At 47.9% G+C, this 19,663-nt stretch overlaps 1 protein-coding gene across 5 annotated transcripts in view; it reads left to right on the top strand.

Moving 5' to 3' along the window:
• The window catches only part of TBXAS1 (thromboxane A synthase 1), a 178,574-nt gene that overhangs the window by 148,626 nt on the left and 10,285 nt on the right, over positions 1-19,663 (top strand). For all 5 annotated transcript variants that reach the window (XR_002724959.1, XR_002724960.3, XM_023184859.1 and 2 more), the window contains one exon: positions 16,647-16,738. Coding sequence is in view for 3 of the 5 variants with exons in the window: in XM_023184859.1 (XP_023040627.1) it covers positions 16,647-16,738 (92 nt within the window). In the remaining 2 variants the exon portion in view is untranslated. The remainder of the gene's footprint in view (positions 1-16,646; positions 16,739-19,663) is intronic.

Consider the following 19,663-nt stretch of genomic DNA (forward strand, 5'->3'; position numbering starts at 1 on the left):
CCATAATCACCCTTTTGGGGTTTTGTCCCACATTAGAAAAGCAGCCCCATAGCAGAGATACGAAAACCAAAAAAGGGTAACAGAAGTTGGGCACAGAGTCAGGCCTGGACTGAAGCCCCGGACAGCGTGGGCAGCTCTGTAGCAGGTGGGGCAGGAGGGACTTTAGCTGGGAGCACTTGGCCCCCAGCCTAGGCACCAGAGGTCGAGGGGAGACCCTTCCCATTCCCTGAGAGATGGAGTGTGGGTCTCACTTGCAAGGGAGCCTCCTGGGAACCCCTCACATGGGAAGAAGGATGGCATGGAGTGGCCTTTCTCTCCCCCATCGACCAGCCAAGGGCGGCGAGCCCTCCTTGTCCACTCTGGCAATACGGCACAAGGGGGGATGATCTGCCAGTTCTCTCTCGAGAGGCTCGGTGGGGAGCACCTGCAGGCCAGCTGGCAGCCCCCCTTCACCTTCTCACAACTAGCAGGCCAGGGGTGAGGCACGGACCAGCGTCTCCGCTGCTTTGAGCGATCATGCAGACTCCAGGTCCACGAAAGGTAAGAAATTGGCTATCAAGGCTCTGAGGCACGTGCTAGCTGCGATTTAGTAAATCTCTTCCCACCCCCAAATTTAGTTTTTTTAAAAACCTCCCTCCTCAGGAACTCCATTCTCACGTATCCGAATCCACTCCGCCAGCTCCCAGCAGAGGGAGAGCCGCTCGCTTGTGTACAAAGGCCCACACTAGCGGGGAAGCTCACGAAGTCATGTCTCTGGGGGCCATTTTTACTTTGTTTTGCCACTGTAGAGGCCACTCTTGGCAAGAAGCCCTTTTCAGTAAAAGCCATCAGCTGCAGAAGAAGGCCAAGGGCTGAAATAGCATCAGGTGGAGGAGGCGGCCCTGGAGAGAGGCCTGGTTTCCATCCCAGTTCTCCCACCACCTGCCTGTGGCCTCTGCAAGCCCTGGGGGCTCCATTTCCTCCCTGCAAAGGCAGCTGCCCTCAGAAGCACTCAGCTTGGTTCTTGGCACGGGGAGGGATTAGCTCTGCACAAACCTGGTAGTTTCACGAGAAGCCATGTAAGGTAGAGAAGTTGCTGAAGGCATCTCCCTCTGAGAGTCAAAAGGAAACAGAAAGATAGGATCTTGTGTCTCTTCCTCTTTTAAAAAAAGGGAATTAGGCCTGGTGCAGTGGCTCATGCCTATAATCCCAGCACTTTGGGAGGCCGAGGTGGGTGGATCACCCGAGATCAGGAGTTTGAGACCAGCCTGGCTAACATGGAAAAACCCCATCTCTACTAAAAATGAAAAAATTAAAAACAAACAAACAACACCAAAACACACACACACACATTAGGGGGACATGGTAGTGCACGCCTATAGTCCCAGCTACTTGGGAGGCTGAGGCAAGAGAATTGCTTGAACCCAGGAGGCAGAGGTGGCAGTGAGCCGATCCAGCCTGGGAGAGAGTGAGACTCGGTCTCGATGAATAAATCAATGGGAAGTCATATCATCACGAGGTCCCCACTTACCCTCATGACCTCATCTAACCCTAATAACCTTTCAGAGGCCCCATCTCCAAGTATGATCACGTTGGGGAACAGGGTTTCAACACGTAAACCTGGGGGAGGCCGAACTCACGCATTCAGTCCATTGCACAATGTATCAAAAATTCAAATCGTATTGGGCAAGCCTATACTGCCCGATTGTAAGCAAAGTCTCTGAGGCTGGAGAAATCAAGGTACCCATCAGTGAATACAGGGTATTAAGAAATGCCAAAGCTCACTGCTCAAGTTCATCTCCTGCTGGCCCTGTGGCCCTGCTGCCTGGGCCTAGAACGAACCCACTTCTCCGCAAGGCCTTGTCTTCCTTGAGATTCTCAGAGTGTGATCAGAGAAGCATGCTCCACAATTTCTTATCAATTGAACACTAAAACCCCCATCTGGCTATGGGATTCCTAGTTTCTCCTCCCAGATTTTGTGGTTAAACCTTTCTGTCTCCAATGCAATGTAGCAGTGAGCACAGCTCTGGACGCGTGTCCCAAGGCCTGAGGTCTAACGCTGCCTCTGCCCCCTCACTTGCTGTGCAGCTTAGGCAAGTCACTTTACCTCTCTGGGCTGGGCTCACCTCATCCATCCAATGGGAGGGTTGAACTGCTCTTTTCTTTTCTTTTTGAGACACAGTCTCACTCTGCCCCCAGGCTGGAGCGCAGTGGCTCACTGCAGCTTTCGCCTCCCAGGTTCAAGTCATTCTCCTGCCTCAGCCTCCCAAGTAGCTGGGATTACAGGTGTGCGCAACCACACCCAGCTAATTTTTTTTTTTTTTTTTTTTTTTTCTTTTTCTGAGATGAGGTTTTGCTCTTGTTGCCCAGGCTGGAGTGCAATGGCGTGATCTCGGCTCACTGCAACCTCTGCCTCCCAGGTTCAGGTGATAATCCTGCCTCAGCCTCCCGAGTAGCTGGGATTACAGGCACCCACCACCACACTTGGCTAATTTTTTGTATTTTTAGTAGAGACGGGTTTTCACCATGTTGGCCAGGCTGGCCTCAAACTCCTGACCTCAAGTGATCTGCTCGCCTTGGCCTCCCAAAGTGCTGGGATTACAGGAGTGAGCCATCGTCCCCAGCTGCTCTTCCCTTTTTACCGTCCTATGACTGGTCTCCCAGTGCCAGCTGAGAGTGTTGGTCCAATCTCTTTTCTTCTAAGCTGGCCACACAAATGGACCTCAGTTACTCAGCAGCCATTAAAATCTGGTACCAGCCACCATTTAGGCCTCTGGACATCATCCTTGGGCAAAGGAGGTTTTCTCTGTTAGCTTGGGCCTAGCGCTCCCCACTTATATCCTGGACTGTGAAAATGGACTGAGCGGGCGTTAGGGAATTCAGGATGAGCTGGGAAAAAAAAAAAAAAATCCTGCTGCAATAAATTGCATCACAGTGGAGATCTTTCTCCCCAGAAAATTCTGAGCCCAGACAATGGCTCATTTGTTTCAGACAATATTCAATACAACAGAATTCCAGGTCAATAGAAGGATTTCTGCAGGTTCTTAGAGTTGGTAGCAAAAGGATTTAACCCACAGAGAAAAGAGAGCTGTTCAATTATAGATTCCCAGGCGTGAGGGAGGCCCTATTAATCAGGTGTCTGCCGGAAATGCTACTCCCTCCGGTGGGAGTGTCCCACCTAATGACACGGGGGACTGATGCACCCAGGGCCCTGACCAGGGAGGACGTTTGAGTAAATATTTCAGCAGAGATGGCTGCTGCTAGAATGGTAAGCAGAGCCGGGGAGCAGAGGAAACGGCCCCTTTCTCCCAGGCCCTCAGATGATACATTTTTATAAACATCCAGGCAGGCAGCCTCTGAAGACTCCTGGGCTTTACAAACACATCTCGTATTCCACAGTCAGCTGAGACCGTGCTTTGAGCATGGGCGGTAAGAGGAGCAGGAAGCAGGAGGGGCGGGGAGGGGTCTGGCACCAGCTTTCTAAATTTAACATGCAGTTGCTTTTAGGCCAGTGGATAAAAAATAAATTCCAGTGCTTAAAGCTCTTATCTTTGTTTACCATTTCCCCAAACAGCTAGTGACCTGCACTCTGACTCTTCCAGCGAATCAACGAGATGCATACGAAGATGAGGGATGGGAAATGCAGGAGGGGGCGTGGGGAAGGCAAGTTGATGGCTCTCCACCTTCCCGTGATGTTTATTTGGCCTGGCAGAGTGACCAGGATCTGCTAAGGTCATGAGGCTGTCCCTGGGGGGGTGGGGGCATGGTCATGCTGCATCAGACCAGCCCAGAGGTGGAGGGCACCTTGGGGTCCCTCGTGTCACTCTCCTGTTGATGAGGGACCTATGGATATCCTACAGCGACCTTTTCAGATGCTCCATAACCTCGTGTGAAAAGCTCCAGTGAACCTGGGCTTACTTATTACGTTGTGAAGTTGTAGTCATTTGAAAATCCTGCCCCACATGGAGTCAGAATCTTTCTTTCTGGGACTGATGCCATGGGGCCTGGCTCCACCCCCACAACTGCATGGCACAGCACTGCCTTCTTCTTGGCCGTGGGCTCGCCCTGCAGACGGCTGACGATGCTCTCCTGCCTCCCTTCCGTTTGCTCCGTTCTCCCAAATTCTTTCAGTGTGCCTGGTAGAAGCAGTCCGCCAGTCTCCTCTCGCTCCCTCTCACTCATCCCCTCTCTAACTGCTCATCCTGCGATCCCACTGACTTGGTTTTGGCCTTGTCCCTGCCCCAGTTGACAAGTAGAGTGGCGTGTCTTCTTCTTCTTCTCTATTATTTTCATTATTATTATTGGCAATCATAGTTCACGCTGCCTCAAACTCCTGGGCTCAAGTGATCCTTCCACCTCGGCCTTCCAAGTAGCTGGGATTACAGGTGCATACCACCATGTCTGGCAATATTTTTTTTTAAAGATGGGGTTTCACGATGTTGTCCAGGCCAGTCTCGATCTCCTGACCTCAAGCAATCCTGCCTCCTCAGCCTCCCAAAGTGCTGGGATTACAGGCATGAGCCACCGTGCCAGCCATCAATGGTCTCTCTTAATCTTGAATCTCCCAGGCACTGTCCAGGACATCTGAGATGATGTCCAGGGCCCCTGACTTTCCAGTTGCCCTGCCACCTTCCCCTGGGCAGTAGTTAAGGTTTAATGCTTGGCTCTGTGCTTGTTTTCCTTACCCCCATCCCAGAGGACTCATCCCCCTCTGTGCCAACACCATCTCCCCACTTCTAGGCAAGCTGCTGACAGTCTCACCCGGGTGGGGTGGTGGTGGGGGGCCTCCAACAAAATCCCGCAAAAGCTGATCTCCTTCCCCTGGAATATGCTGCCCCACCCATGTGGTCCTCTTTCTTTCTCTCAGCCCCTCGGGAGTGAAACCAGGGCATCCCTTTCATCTGTCTTCAATCCCTGACCCATAAAATCCCAAGACCCTCACCTCCCCTGCTAGAGCTTCCCTATGACAGTGATTCTGAAATCCAGGCTACATGTGATAATCCTTTGGGGGACTTTTAAAACAATACCAGTTCCTGCACCCCAATCCAGACCAATTAAGTGGACATGTTTTGGGATGGGCCCCAGCATCAATAGGGAACAGCCAAGATAGAGAGTCACTGCTGATACGGCTTCTCTCTTTCAGCCCCCTTTCCCGTTCTGACTACTGGCCTTGTGATTGGAGCGCCTCACTTTTGCCTGGACTGTTGCAAGAACCTCCTGTCTTATTGACCTATTTACCAACTCTTTCTACCCCCAACCATCCTACATGTCATTGTCAGATCACACAAAGCCATTTTCAGTATGTTACCTTGACTCATCAAAAACCTGCAGTGGCTCCCTAGTACCATAAAAATAAATCTGGGAATGAACAAATAAATGGTTTCCCAAATACAGAGTAAGTTCTATATGGCATGGAACCGTATCTTATCCCCTATCTTTCCCTGCCCTCACCCCACACACTCTGCTAAGCAGAGTAAATAGAGGGAGCCAGGATCTGTGGGGTGAGCGAACAAAAGCATTTTCTCTGCAAATTAAATGCGGTCCACTCACTTCCCAGCGCAGAGAAAGTGGGCTAGGTGATTTAACTGTCACTTACTTAGGGGCTTCTTTCTTTCAACATCATATACAATCAGCTGTGAATGTTCCAAACTAATGGAAAAAACAGAATCCTAAATGTTACCAAACAGGAGCTAATTCAAAGCCTCGAATCTAGTTGATGTTGGAATGCGTTTTCGCTTATGAGTGCTGAGTGCTTGTGTCTGATAATTGGGGCAATTTTTTAAAATTAGGTAATTAGATGTGTTTTATTTGTTCCTATTTCCCCTCCCCCCACTACACACACACACACACACACACACACACACAATATGAATAAATAACTCAGCTCCCAAAACAATGCCCTATTTCTTTCTCTCAGTCCTTTCCTGGAATAGAGATAGTGGTTAGATTTCAGAATATTAGCAAGGGAGGGAGAAGAAATTGGGGAGGAGCCTGCAGTTAGAGTAAATAGAAGAAACTAGGATGTCAACAGGCTGCTTTTCAACTGATGCGCTGTTAAAATTTCAGGCAGTGTGAACAATGTATCTGTCAAACTGTTTGCAATCTCTACTAAAGCTGAACATACACCTCCCTCAGGACCCGGCAGTCCCCCTCGCAGATGTACACCCAACAGAAACTGGTACTCTGTTCACCAAAAGCCATAAACAAGAATGTTCGTAAGGCTTTATTCCCAATGGCCCCCAACCTGGGAACAACGCAAATGTCCATTGACAAGGAAAAGGATGGATAACCCTGGGCAGCTCACCCAGTGGAGCACCAAATCATGAGGATGAACACACCACAACCACACAACACAGGTGACTGTCACAGACATGCAACTGAGCAAAAGAAGGCAGACCAAAGAGCCTGCCTGGAAATATTTCATTTATAGGAAGTTCAAGACAAAGAGGCAAAAGTAATCTCCCGTGTTGGAAGTCAAGACAGTGGTTATTCTTGAGGGGCATGTGACTGGGAGGGGCCACAGGCATGCTTCCAAGTGCTGGTCACACAGGAATGCTTATGGTGTGAAAATTCACTGAGCTCTATGTTTGTGTTTGTGTCATATTTTTCCATATGCATGGTATTCTTCCATAAAATGTACAAGACGAAAGGAAGGGAGGGAAGGCTGGAGGGAAGGAAGGTAAGCCCAGGTAGGCCCAGGTAATGGAAAAGGCTTGGAATTTGAAGACCTGGATTCAGTTCCAACTCTACCATTAACTGGCCGCACGATCTGGGACAAGTCACCTCACCTCTCCAAATCTCTGGGTTTTTTTTTTTCATCTATAAAATAGACAATAAAAGCTGCCCTACCTACCTCACAGTGGACCAAATGGTATAATGGATGTAAAAATCCATTGCTGAGCAATCAAGTGCTTCACAAGGCAAAACACTATTATTATTCTAGATCTCTGCAGACAGCAATTTCTGCAGCGGGTCAGCACTGTCAGTGAAGCTAGGCCCAGAGCCATCAAGGAGAGGACTGACGCCCCGCGGGGTGTGTGTTTTTGCGTGCACGCAGCCTGGTTTATGTTTTTCATTACATCTCTGCACCTAATCCCTTAACGGCCTGGGCCTCAGAGTACAAAAACACCTGGAATAATCCCTGTGTTTTTATGAGATGGGTTCTGTCTCCTTCTAAAGCAGGTATAAAGAGATGCCATGTACACTCTCCTAATTACTTTTTCTCGAGTATGGATGAATGTCAACATCTAAATCTGCCAAATTATTGAAGCTAGCACGGAGGACTTTCTGGGCATGACCAGGGAAGCCAGCAATGTGGATGGAAAGATTTATCACCCCCTCTCGTAACCAAACCTCCATCGTATCTCCCTGCAAGCCTTGAAACTGCTCGCTGGACCCACTGAGCTCGGACAACAGAGCTATGTGATCTAGAAGGTGAAATGTCAGAGCTCAGAGAATCTTAGCACCCTCCCAGCCTTGCCATAAGAACTCAAGGCTGGCTGAGCGCCATGGCTCATGCCTATAATCCTAGCACTTTGGGAGGCCAAGGTGGGTGAATCACCTGAGGTCAGGAGTTCAAGACCAGCCTGGCCAACATGGTAAAACCCTGTCTCTACTAAAAATTAGCTGGGCATGGTGGTGGGCGCCTGTAATCCCAACTACTTGGGAGGCTGAGGCATGAGACTCGCTTGAACCGGGAGGTGGAGGTTGCAGTGAGCCAAGATCGCGCCACTGCACTCCAGCCTGGGGGATAGAGCAAGACTCTGCCTCAAAAAAAAAAAAAAAAAAAACAACTCAGGGCTTCTCTTGGAAACCAGTTGCAAGGGTGAGGGGCTTTGCCTCTGGTTTATAGTCAGAAGGGCAAAGCGAAGGTCACCTCATTTTCCACGGCTTGGTTTCATATTATAATCCCACAGTGCCTGGAGAATCAGCGAATGGAAATTTTTCTTCTTCGTATAGCTGTATTGCCCCAAGTTGTCCCTGTGCTTAAGGGATTTCCACCTCCCACTTCTAGAGGGCAAGGGCCAGCATCACTTAGCCCACTTCTTAGCATAAGACCAAGTCTAGTGACGGCTGGGTAGGTATAACTACTACAGACGCTGCTGTTCCTATCGCTCTGAAGAACAAAACTGAAGCCACCTTCGCTCCTGTTTCCTTTAACAAAATAGAAAAATGGTAATTTTTCTATTAGGTCCGTGAATCTCCAGGAAAAATCTTCGTGAAGCAATGACATTTTTATTTTCTTTTTCTCATTTATACTGCAGATGACATCTGCACACACACCCAGTGTGTGCAGTATGTGTAGGTGTGTGACTGTGTGTGTGTCTAGCTTTCAGAGAAAATGATATACAAAATGATAAATATAGAAAAGAGATTAATAGGAGAGGGCAATACTAAATGTTATTTCCTACATAAAAGGATTTATCAATAGATTTCCCATAGAGTTAGTTTCCTAAACCACCCGGTTAATCTACTGTATTTAAATGTATTTAAATATTGGGCCAGGCACAGTGGCTTATGCCTGTGATCCCAGTACTTCAGGAGGCTGAGACTGGAGGATCACTGGAGTCCAGGAACTCAAGACCAGCCTGGGTAACATAGTGAGACGTCCCCACATCTCTACAAACAAACAAACAACAATTAGACAGGCATGGTGGCTCGCACCTGTAGTCCCAGCTACTCTGGAGGCTGAGGCAGAAGGATCGCTTGAGCCCAGGAGTTCAAGGGTGCAGTGAGCTATGACGGCACCACTGCACTGTAGCCTGGGCCACAGAGCAAGAAAATAAATAAACACATATTGGTTTCCAGATCCTAAACTATATGATGGAAAGACTAAGACACCAAGAATCTTAGAAATAAAATTACAAGTTACTGCCCATTGAAAATCAAATATATATGAAAAAGTCTCCCCCAAAATGAAGAAACTCTGGAGAATGTAAACCACTAGGTAAATATTCTATTTATTTGCTTCATTTCCATGTTTCCCAATATTTAGTTTTCAATCTTCTAAGAGCGGTTATTTTATAAAATAAGTCCCAGCTGAAATGAATTTGACAGGATTTTAGAATTTCTTTCTCCCTTAACACCTCCTATCAGCGTAGTTCAGTACAGACAGCAGAGCGCCTCATGTTGGAACGAGCTTTTCCACCACGGAATGTCTTCAAACAGAAATATCACCTGCTTATGAGGTACCTTCCAGTTGCCAAAGACTTTCGTCTTCTTGTTCACTCTACTCTGCAAGATGGGTGGGACAGCATTACAGAGGAGGGGGCCTGTTGATACTGCCCTGATGACTGGCCCAAGGCTATGGCTAAGGGTTACAGACCTGGAACAGAACCCTGCCCTTTGCCTCCCTTGTGGGACCCAAGGCCAGGCCAAGGTCAGGGGGAGCGGCTGTGGGGTGGGGGGCTTCCTCGTTGGGTGTGGACAGCACAGGTTGATTTTGAGATTTCCCCCCAACTTATTCTCAGTAATTTGGCCTTTGAAACAGGAAGCAGAGAGAACCCTGGGGGACGACTTTTCATGTTATCTTTTGGAAACACAGAAGCTTCAGGTGCGTCCTGGCTTGAAATAAGAGAATATTCTGCTCAGTCCCTCACATTTTCGTGACACCCCAGGCCCAGCAGACCCACTGCGCCCTCACCAGCTGTCGGTAATGTTGGTGCCTGGAGGTGCTGACAGAGGACCGGGTACGCCAAGCACCTGTCCTCCAGGCTGTAGTGCGGTGGCGCTAACTCAACTCACCGCAATCTCCACCTCCCAGGTTCAAGCAATTCTCCTGCCTCAGCCTCCCAAGTAGCTGGGATTACATGCACCTGCCACCACACCTGGCTATTTTTCTATTTTGAGTAGTGATGGGATTTCACCATGTTGCCGAGGCTGGTCTTGAACTCCAGGCCTCAAGTGACATACCTACCTTGGCCTCCCAAAGTGCTGAGATGACAGGCATGAGTCACTGCGCCTGGCCGATAAGAACCCTTTTCTAAACGTGACCACAATACCATTATCAACTGAGACCAAAATGAACGTTCATTCCTTGAGAGGATCAAATATCCTGCTGGATTCACAATTCCCTGATTGATTCATATTTGTTTCAGGTTGGTTGCAGCAGCCTCTGAACAAGCCCATCCACTTTTCACTGGTTTATTCTCACTCATCCTAAAAATCTCAGCCTGGATGTTGTCACTTGCCCCTGGCAGAGTCCCTGATCCCAGATGTCGGCGATGTGTGTCCCTCCTCTGTTCTCCCATCTCACCCTTATCCACTTGTTTGCATCCTGATAGACCGGAAGCTCCAAGAGGCTGGGACATGTCCATGCATTTTAAAGTTCCGTCTTCTGGGCCTAGCACAGTGCCTGGTGAATCATGCTCGCCATTCCATACGTATTCCCTGAGTATGTAAATGAAGGATCTCATAAACAGAACTGGTTTTCCACTCCTCATAAGCCCATTCGATAACACTTTACACATCCATGTAATGATTTGTTTAGGAATCTGTTTCCTCAATGGGCTGAGCCTTCTTGGAACCCCGGCACCTGGTCCCACACCTGACCCATCAAAGGTGCCCATTGAGGGACTGCGGAATGAACGAGGACACTTAGAGTAAGTTCTATGTTGAGACTTTGGGTTCACAGGCCTTCCTCTCTGGGCCTCATTTTTCTAGTCTCTGTCATGACGGATGGCTGCGAGGATTTCCAAGATCCTTTCCCGGGACGGGGAGTCCTCATTTAGCGTGCGCTTGCTGCCCTCTGCTGGCAGAATTTGCTCAGGACCGCTCTGTCTCTGCTATTCCTGAAAGCTCCAGGCAAAGCCAGCAACTGTGGGTGGACCAGGCAGTGAGAGGGATAGGGACTTGAGTTTTGTTGTCTCGCTGGTTCGACTAAGACATGGAGGTGTGTGCGTCCCTCCGCCTCATCCGTTCGCTCCTCAGGTGTGGAGAAGCGCTAGGGCAGGTCTCAGACAGACAGATAGAAAGACCTATGCCCTTGCATGCACATCAGGACAGCCAGGGGCTATAAAAGGAGAGCTGGTGCCCAGGACCCACCTCAGACCAACACTGGGGAGTAGCGCCCAAGCATCCATCTATATTAAAACTACATAAAAATCTGGCTGTTTCTGGCTGGGCGCTGTGGCTCACGCCTGTAATCCCAGCACTTTGGGAGGCTGAGGCAGGCAGATTGCCTGAGGTCAGGAGTTCGAGACCAGCCTGACCAACATGGTGAAACCTCTTCTCTACTAAAAATACAAAAATTAGCCAGGCATGGTGGCGGGCACTTGTAATCCCAGCTACTCGGGCGACTGAGGCAGGAGAATTGCTTGAACCCGGGAGGTGGAGGTTGTGGTGAGCCGAGACCTGGCCATTCCACTCCAGCCTGGGCAACACGAGCAAAACTTTGTCTCAAAAAAAAATCTGGCTGTTTCTTTTTTATTATTATTATTACACTTTAAGTTCTAGGGTACATGTGCACAATGTGCAGGTTTGTTACATATGAATACATGTTCCATGTTGGTGTGCTGCACCCATTAACTCGTCATTTACATTAGGTTTATCTCCTAATGCTATCCCTTCCCCCTTCCCCCTTCCCCACCCCATGACAGGCCCCGGTGTGTGATGTTCCCCATCCTGTGTCCAAGTGTTCTCATTGTTCAATTCCCACCTATGAGAACATGCGGCGTTTGGTTTTCTGTCCTTGCGACAGTTTGCTGAGAATGATGGTTTCCAGCTTCATCCATGTCCCTACAAAGGACCTAACTCATCCCTTTTTATGGCTGCATAGTATTCCATGGTGTATATGTGCCACATTTTCTTAATCCGGTCTATCATTGATGGACATTTGGGTTGGTTCCAAGTCTTTGCTATTGTAAATAGTGCCACAATAAACATATGTGTGCATGTGTCTTTATAGCAGCATGATTTATAATCCTTTAGGTATATACCCAGTAATGGGATGGCTGGGTCAAATAGTATTTCTAGTCCTAGATCCTTGAGGAATCGCCACACTGTCTTCCACAATGGTTGAACTAGTTTACAGTCCCACCAACAGTGTAAAGCGTTCCTATTTCTCCACATCCTCTCCAGCACCTGTTGTTTCCTGACTTTTTAATGATTGCCATTCTAACTGGTGTGAGATGGTATCTCATTGTGGTTTTGATTTGCATTTCTCTGATGGCCAGTGATGATGAGCATTTTTTCATGTGTCTGTTGGCTGCATAAATGTCTTCTTTTGAAAAGTGTCTGTTCATATACTTCGTGCACTTTTTGATGGGGTTGTTTGATTTTTTCTTGTAAATTTGTTTGAGTTCTTTGTAGATTCTGGTTATTAGCCCTTTGTTATATGGGTAGATTGCAAAAATTTTCTCCCATTCTGTAGGTTGCCTGTTCCCTCTGATGGTAGTTTCTTTTGCTGTGCAGAAGCTCTTTAGTTCAATTAGATCCCATTTGTCAATTTTGGCTTTTGTTGCCATTGCTTTTGGTGTTTTAGACATGAAGTCCTTGCCCATGCCTATGTCCTGAATGGTATTGCCTAGGTCTTCTTCTAGGGTTTTTATGGTTTTAGGTCTAACATTTAAGTCTTTAATCTATCTTGAATTAATTTTAGTATATGTAAGGAAGGGATCCAGTTTCAGTTTTCTACATATGGCTAGCCAGTTTTCCCAGCACCATTTATGAAATAGGGAATTCCTTCCCCATTTCTTGTTTTTGTCAGGTTTGTCAAAGATCAGATGGTTGTAGATGTGTGGTATTATTTTTGAGGGCTCTGTTCTGTTCCGTTGGTCTATATATCTGTTTTGGTACCAGTACCATGCTGTTTTGGTTACTGTAGCCTTGTAGTATAGTTTGAAGTCAGGTAGGGTGATGCCTCCAGCTTTGTTCTTTTGGCTTAGGAATGTCTTGGCAATGCAGGCTCTTTCTTGGTACCATATGAACTTTAAAGTAGTTTTTTCCAATTCTGTGAAGAAAGTCATTGGTAGCTTGATGGGGATGGCATTGAATCTATAAATTACCTTGGGCAGTATGGACATTTTCACAATATTGATTCTTCCTATCCGTGAGCATAGAATGTTCTTCCATTTGTTTGTGTCCTTCATTTCGTTGAGCAGTGGTTTGTAGTTCTCCTTGAAGAGGTCCTTCACATCCCTTGTAAGTTGGGTTCCTAGGTATTTTATTATTTTTGAAGCAATTGTGAATGGGAGTTCACTCATGATTTGGCTCTCTGTCTGTTATTGGTATATAGGAATGCTTGTAATTTTTGCACATTGATTTTGTATCCTGAGACTTTGCTGAAGTTGCTTATTAGCTTAAGGAGATTTGGGCTGAGACGATGGGGTTTTCCAAATATACGATCATGTCATCTGCAAACAGGGACAATTTGACTTTCTCTTTTCCTAATTGAATATCCTTTATTTCTTTCTCCTGATTGCCCTGACCAGAACTTCCAACACTATGTTGAATAGGAGTGGTGAGAGAGGGCATCCCTGTCTTGTGCCAGTTTTCAAAGGATATGCTTCCAGTTTTTGCTCATTCAGTATGATATTGGCTGTGGGTTTGTCATAAATAGCTCTTATTATTTTGAGATACATCCCATCAATACCTAATTTATTGAGAGTTTTTAGCATGAAGGGCTGCTGAATTTTGTGAAAGGCCTTTTCTGCATCTATTGAGATAATCGTGTGGTTTTTGTCTTTGGTTCTGTTTATATGATGGATTACATTTATTGATTTGTGTATGTTGAACCAAAGCTGGCTGTTTCTAACATGCAGCCACACGGAGAACTGCTGAACTAAGACGATCTTTACATATGTATCTTTTTTTTTTTTTTTTTTTTTGAGATGGAGTTTTGTTCTTGTTGCCTAGGCTGTGATCTCAGCTCACTGCAACCTCCACCTCCTGATTCAAGCGATTCTCCTGCCTCAGTCTCCAGGGTGGCTGGGATTACAGGCACTCACCACCATGCCCAGCTAATTTTTTGCACTTTTAGTAGAGACGGGGTTTCACCATGTTGGCCAGGCTGGTCTTGAACTCCTCACCTCGGGTGATCCACCCACCTCGGCCTCCCAAAGTGCTGGGATTACAGGCATGAGCCACCGCACGTGGCGTATATGTATATCTTGATCTAAAAGCCTATAAGCACAGGAAAAAAAAAAAAAAAAAAAAGCCCATCTGGGGAAAGAGTAAAGAGTAAATAAAGACTTTGATTTTCTAATACAAAATTCCCTTAGCCTATCTTAAAAAGTTTTCTTTCTTTGACAAACCATGACAGCTTACAAGACATATAGTTGTCTTTGGGGAACCAACACCATTTACCCATTAGGGATGCTCCTCCCAGATCCAGTTTTTCTTTTTGAGATATAGTCCCTATTTTTGTGTACCACACCTCTGTTTCTTGTTTGATGCATGTATATTCCTGCATTTGTTAAGATTCATTTGGTTGCAGACAATGGAATTCAGAATGTCGCTAACTTTAGCCACAAGTGAGAACTTGTTGGAAGATACCAAGATGCCACCCACAGGACTACCTGCCAGAAGGAGCAGATGGCAAACAGGAACTGGAATTCTATGGGGCACCAAGAAATGGTCTCTCCGTCCTTTGCTTCTGCTTTGTTGTGTATATCTGATTCATTTCTTCTTTCCTGAGGCCAGCTGCCGTTTTCTGCTCATTAATCCACGAGGCCAAATGTGGCCAACAATGGGTCTCCACTTCCCTGTGTTCACTTGCCGCCTGCTGGAGAAAAACTTTTTTTTGGTCCCAGATCCAAATTTCCAGACTGTTCCCTTTGGGCCAGTCAATCTTGGCCTGCAGGGCTGGTTACAGGATCTGTGAGGCCCAATGAGAAATAAAAGTGTGGTAGCCTTTATTCCCAGAGCCGGGGGAAGTGTCCATCGTGGTACTCAGCAAGCTTCTTCATTTCTTCTGTAGTCTCTTTTTCAACTTGTCATGGTGCTTTTTATTTTCTATTTACTGTCGTTCTACGTAAAGAAAACTCTAAATTTTACATTATTAGCAAGCATTTTACCATTCATCTTTATATCAAGCAATGCCAGTTTTAAATGTAAATTTCAGAGCATTTAACTCATATGCAGAACCACTGAAATTACACAATTGGTGTTTTGTGACTTGTTGGCCAGAAGAGACAAACACAAACCAAACTCAGGAAGACTGAAAGCAGGAAGAGAGGATGCCTCCAGGTTTGCCCAAGGGGGATGCTCTTTCAGGCCTGGACATACTGGATGAGCTGGGGGAGTCCAGACCCTTCCAGGCATCCAAGAGCCCTATCAGTCACCAGCCACATGCACTGAGACCCAGCCAGGGAGGCAGAGTCTAGGGAAATTAGTCCAGATGTCTGCCCTTTCCACAGCCTTCCCCAGCCAGCCACAGCAGACTAACCTCCAAGGATCTCTAAACCTCTGTGCTATGACACACTCAGCACCTGGGCTGGGGGTGGGCAGAGGTTTGCCCCCATCAAGACAGTTCTATCAGGTTCCCCGGTGATGCTGCTGCTGCTGACCCTTGCCCATCCTGGAACTCACTTTGAGAGCTGGCTGAGATCCCAGGCAGGGCAGCCAGTGGCTGCTCCAGGGCTGTGAAGGGCTCCCCCGGCGGATGGAGGAACTAGGCCTCCCAGCGCCTGTCCCTGGAACGTTGGCGGCTTCAGAATGGACTTGCCCTGGAGGCCGGCCTCCTGCTGCTCTGGGAAAAAGAGGGAACAGAAGAAAGCAATCCCTCACCTCAGGGACTCCTCCTGGATTAGCATTATCTAGGTGAAGAAAGTGAGACCATCACCTACCAACCAGATCACTCCACCTCTGTGGGGAAACTGGCAGAGCAGCAAATAAGCTTCCTTAACCCCGGTGCGCCCTCACCCTGCTCGAGAGCTCATGGGCACATATGTTCATCTTCAGGCCAAAGAGGGGGAGCAGGGAGTGACAAGAGTGTCACTCCAGGAGAGTCACCCACGGGGTGTTAGACCCCCACATCTGCACCCCCTGAAATATAATCAATATTTTCCAACTGTTCCTAATCTGACGTGTGCAAATGGAATCTCATTCGAACTTGCATTTCTCATCATAGTAACTCATACTGCTTCTGTGTTTTGCCTTTTCATATCCTTTGACCGTTTTTCTAGCTAGTTGTCTTTTCCTACTGATTGACAGTAGCTCTTTGGTTTTTTGTTACTTCTAATCCCTTATACATGTTGCAAAATTTTTTATTTGCTATTTCACTATTTGTCTTTTAACTTCATAATGTGCCATGACTACCCATGTGACAGGCTGAGCCTCAGTTTTCTCATCTGAGAGATGGGGAAGTAGCCGCCACACTGGCTTAGTGGAGGATCCAATGAGGGAACACCTATGCTGCACTTGGTCGGCCACATCATCAGCTCCCAATAAATGCTGGCAGCTGTGGCTGCCGCTGCAGTTTTATAACCAAACTTCTCTGTATTACAAAGACCCCTGAGCCCCAGGCTAGCACCGTGAAATATAAGCACAACAGAACACACTGAATGCCAATAAGATGCAATTTGGGTCATATCGACTTTTCATTTTGTGGGGTTTCTGTTTAAATGTTTGCCAAAGTTGGAAACAAGATTGAAATTTAAGGAAAAGACAAAATGCCATGAGAGTCGGGCTAACACGAACTTCTCCCTTTGTCACGACCCCTCCATCAGGTGGTCCCTGAGTTCTGCAGCCTCGAGGAAGGCCTGCCCTATCTGGACATGGTGATTGCAGAGACGCTGAGGATGTACCCACCAGCTTTCAGGTGTGTAGCAGCCCCCTCCCCTGCCCCAGTCCCTATCCCCTCACCCTACTCCATGCCCCATCCTGCAGGTCAGGGCCCTCCTCCATCGGTTACCATATGTGTTTCCGGAGGGCAACGCCTGAGTCCTGGGTTCCTTTGTATCCCGCAGGACACCTCAGATATCTGGCCCACTTTCCTATAGCTTAACAACCTTCTCAAAGCTTCACTAGCCTTTTCTTTTTTTTTTTTTTGAGACGGAGTCTCGCTCTGTGGCCCAGGCTGGAGTGCAGTGTCCGGATCTCAGCTCACTGCAAGCTCCGCCTCCTGGGTTTACGCCATTCTCCTGCCTCAGCCTCCCGAGTAGCTGGGACTACAGGCGCTGGCCACCTCGCCTGGCTAGTTTCTTGTATTTTTTAGTAGAGACGGGGTTTCACCGTGTTAGCCAGGATGGTCTCGATCTCCTGACCTCGTGATCCGCCCATCTCGGCCTCCCAAAGTGCTGGGATTACAGGCTTGAGCCACCGCGCCCGGCCCACTGGCCTTTTCTTAACACTGCCTTCCTCCCCACCCCAAGCCAGCCCTTTGGTCTCCTAGCCTTTGCTGGCTTTTGCCATTTCCCCTGCCTGTTCATTCATTATTCATTCATTCAGCAGTTGTTTATTGAGCATCTACTCTGTGCCAAGCACTGGGAAACCAGCTGTATATAAAACAGATAAAAGTCCCTGACCAGTCTTGGAGCTGGCATTCCAGTAGGGGACTGTCTGAGTCCTAGGAGCTCCTTCCTGCCATCCAACACCCCCAGCTGTCCAATCCTGGAGCTCCAACATGACTCACCCTCCAAAACGTCTCACCACCCCTCAGGACGTCTGTGTTGGGCTTGCCTCGCCTGATCCTCCCTGCCCTTCCTCCCCAGCACTTTGAGCTGTAACTATACTTCATGTTATATTCTTGGACGCATGTCTGCCAGTGCATGGCATTTCACTAACGTACACACCAACCAGCCGATTACACCAAGCTGTGGGTATCTTGAGAGTAAAACCAACTATTGTGCTTCGTTCAAACTCTCCCAAACAAGGCACTCCATAGAGAAGGGCATCTTAATTCATGTCCCCAGATCCTTACAGAGAGTGAAATAACAGCCAGATTTCAAGCTCTAGAAACAAAAGCAGCACAAAGCATTGTGCTAAATTCCACTCAACACTCTTATGAATTAATAGATCACATAAACCATATGGAGATACCTTTCGCCATTTTTAAAGAGAATGTGTGGATGATTTGAGGGTATCTCAAAATGATATTTCAACACAAAAGCATTACAAATAATGCAATTGTAGATACTGTCCAAATGTGCAAGTCCAGAAGCAAATACAGAAAATTCCAGTGGTGTGATTGGAATTGCATTGTCCTCAAGCACGCAGGGTTTTGGGTTTTGGTGCAGAAGCAGGCCAGTCACTCAGGGGTTCTGTGCACCCTCTCCCCATGCCAGCATTAAGACCTGATGTGCAGCCCTTCCCTGATCTCCTTGAGAGCCTCTTGCAAACTGTCATCCAATTCTTTCATTGATTGATTGATTGATTGATTGATTGATTGATTGATTTTTGAGATGGAGTCTTGCCCTGTTCCCCAGGCTGGAGTGCAATGGTATGATCTTGGCTCACTGAAACTTCCGTCTCCTGAGTTCAAGCAATCCTCGTGTCTCAGCCTCCCAAGTAACTGGGATTACAGGTGCCCACCACTGTGCCTGGCTAATTTTTTGTATATTTAGTAGAGACGGGTTTTACCATGTTGGCCAGGCTGGTCTCAAACTCCTAACCTCAGCTGATCTGCTGGTGTTGGCCTCCCAAAGTGCTGGGATTACAGGCCTGAGCCACCATTCCCAGCCTTATTTTTTTCATAATTGATATCCAGCTTTCTTCCAAGGGGATTGTGGGCAGCTGGTGTACATGTTAAAATAAAGTTGAAGATAAAGCATTCAGTGATCAAACAGAACAAAAGCCATTTAAAGGAAAGAAGGCCTTACAGGGCCCCGGCTGATAGCTGGGGTCCAGCTTTGGCTTGGTGACCAGTGCTCCTGGCCAAGAGGGAGAGCAGCCAAGCCAAACAGGTGTGTTCTCCAGCAAGAGGACAGCACAGAAACTGATCAATGGATGCAGTACTTCCTGGACCCAAACTCAGCCATGAATCCATCAGACAAGACCTTGTATAGATGTCATGTTGAATAACAAAGGGATTAGGCTCTTCAACACGAAAATGCGGTGGCCAATTCTCCACTGACCCGTTATAAACAGCAGAGCAGGAAAGGAAGTTGGCACAGGTGGACTAGGAAGCCGGTGATCTCACCTGAAGACCAGATAGAAACTAGAGAACCTGGATGAAGTAGTTAGAATTCATCCAACAGGTCTAGAGGGCGTGTCAGAAGACCATCTCAGCCCTGGCCTTGGTTTACTGTGTGATTGTGAACCCCATGCTGCTCCGTGCCTCTCCTTCCTACAGGTTAAATGGGGACATATGCCTGTTTCATTGGCCCTGCAGAGGCGGGAGAGAGGCAGTGGGTGGCACAGGTGGAACTGCAGTGCCCGCTCAGCTGCCTGCAGCATGAGGTGTGCAGGGAGGAGCGCCGGCACTGGTAAGACAGGAGAATGGCCAGCTTCCATCCAGCCTCGCTCTCCTGAGCCACCCCTTCCCCACACCTGCCCCAAACCTGCCCTGCACCTGCACACCTGCCCCACACCTTCTCCACACCTGCCCCACACCTCCACACCCACCTCACACCTGTCCCACACCTGCCCCACACCTGCCTCACACCTCCATGCCCGCCCCACACCTGCCTCACACCTCCACACCCACCCACCTGCCCCACACCTCCACACCCGCCCCACACCTGCCCCACACCTCCACACCCGCCCCACACCTGCCCCACACCTCCATACCCGCCCCACACCTGCC

The sequence above is a fragment of the Piliocolobus tephrosceles genome, chromosome 8 (genome assembly GCF_002776525.5).
Source record: "Piliocolobus tephrosceles isolate RC106 chromosome 8, ASM277652v3, whole genome shotgun sequence".
NCBI lineage: Eukaryota > Metazoa > Chordata > Mammalia > Primates > Cercopithecidae > Piliocolobus > Piliocolobus tephrosceles.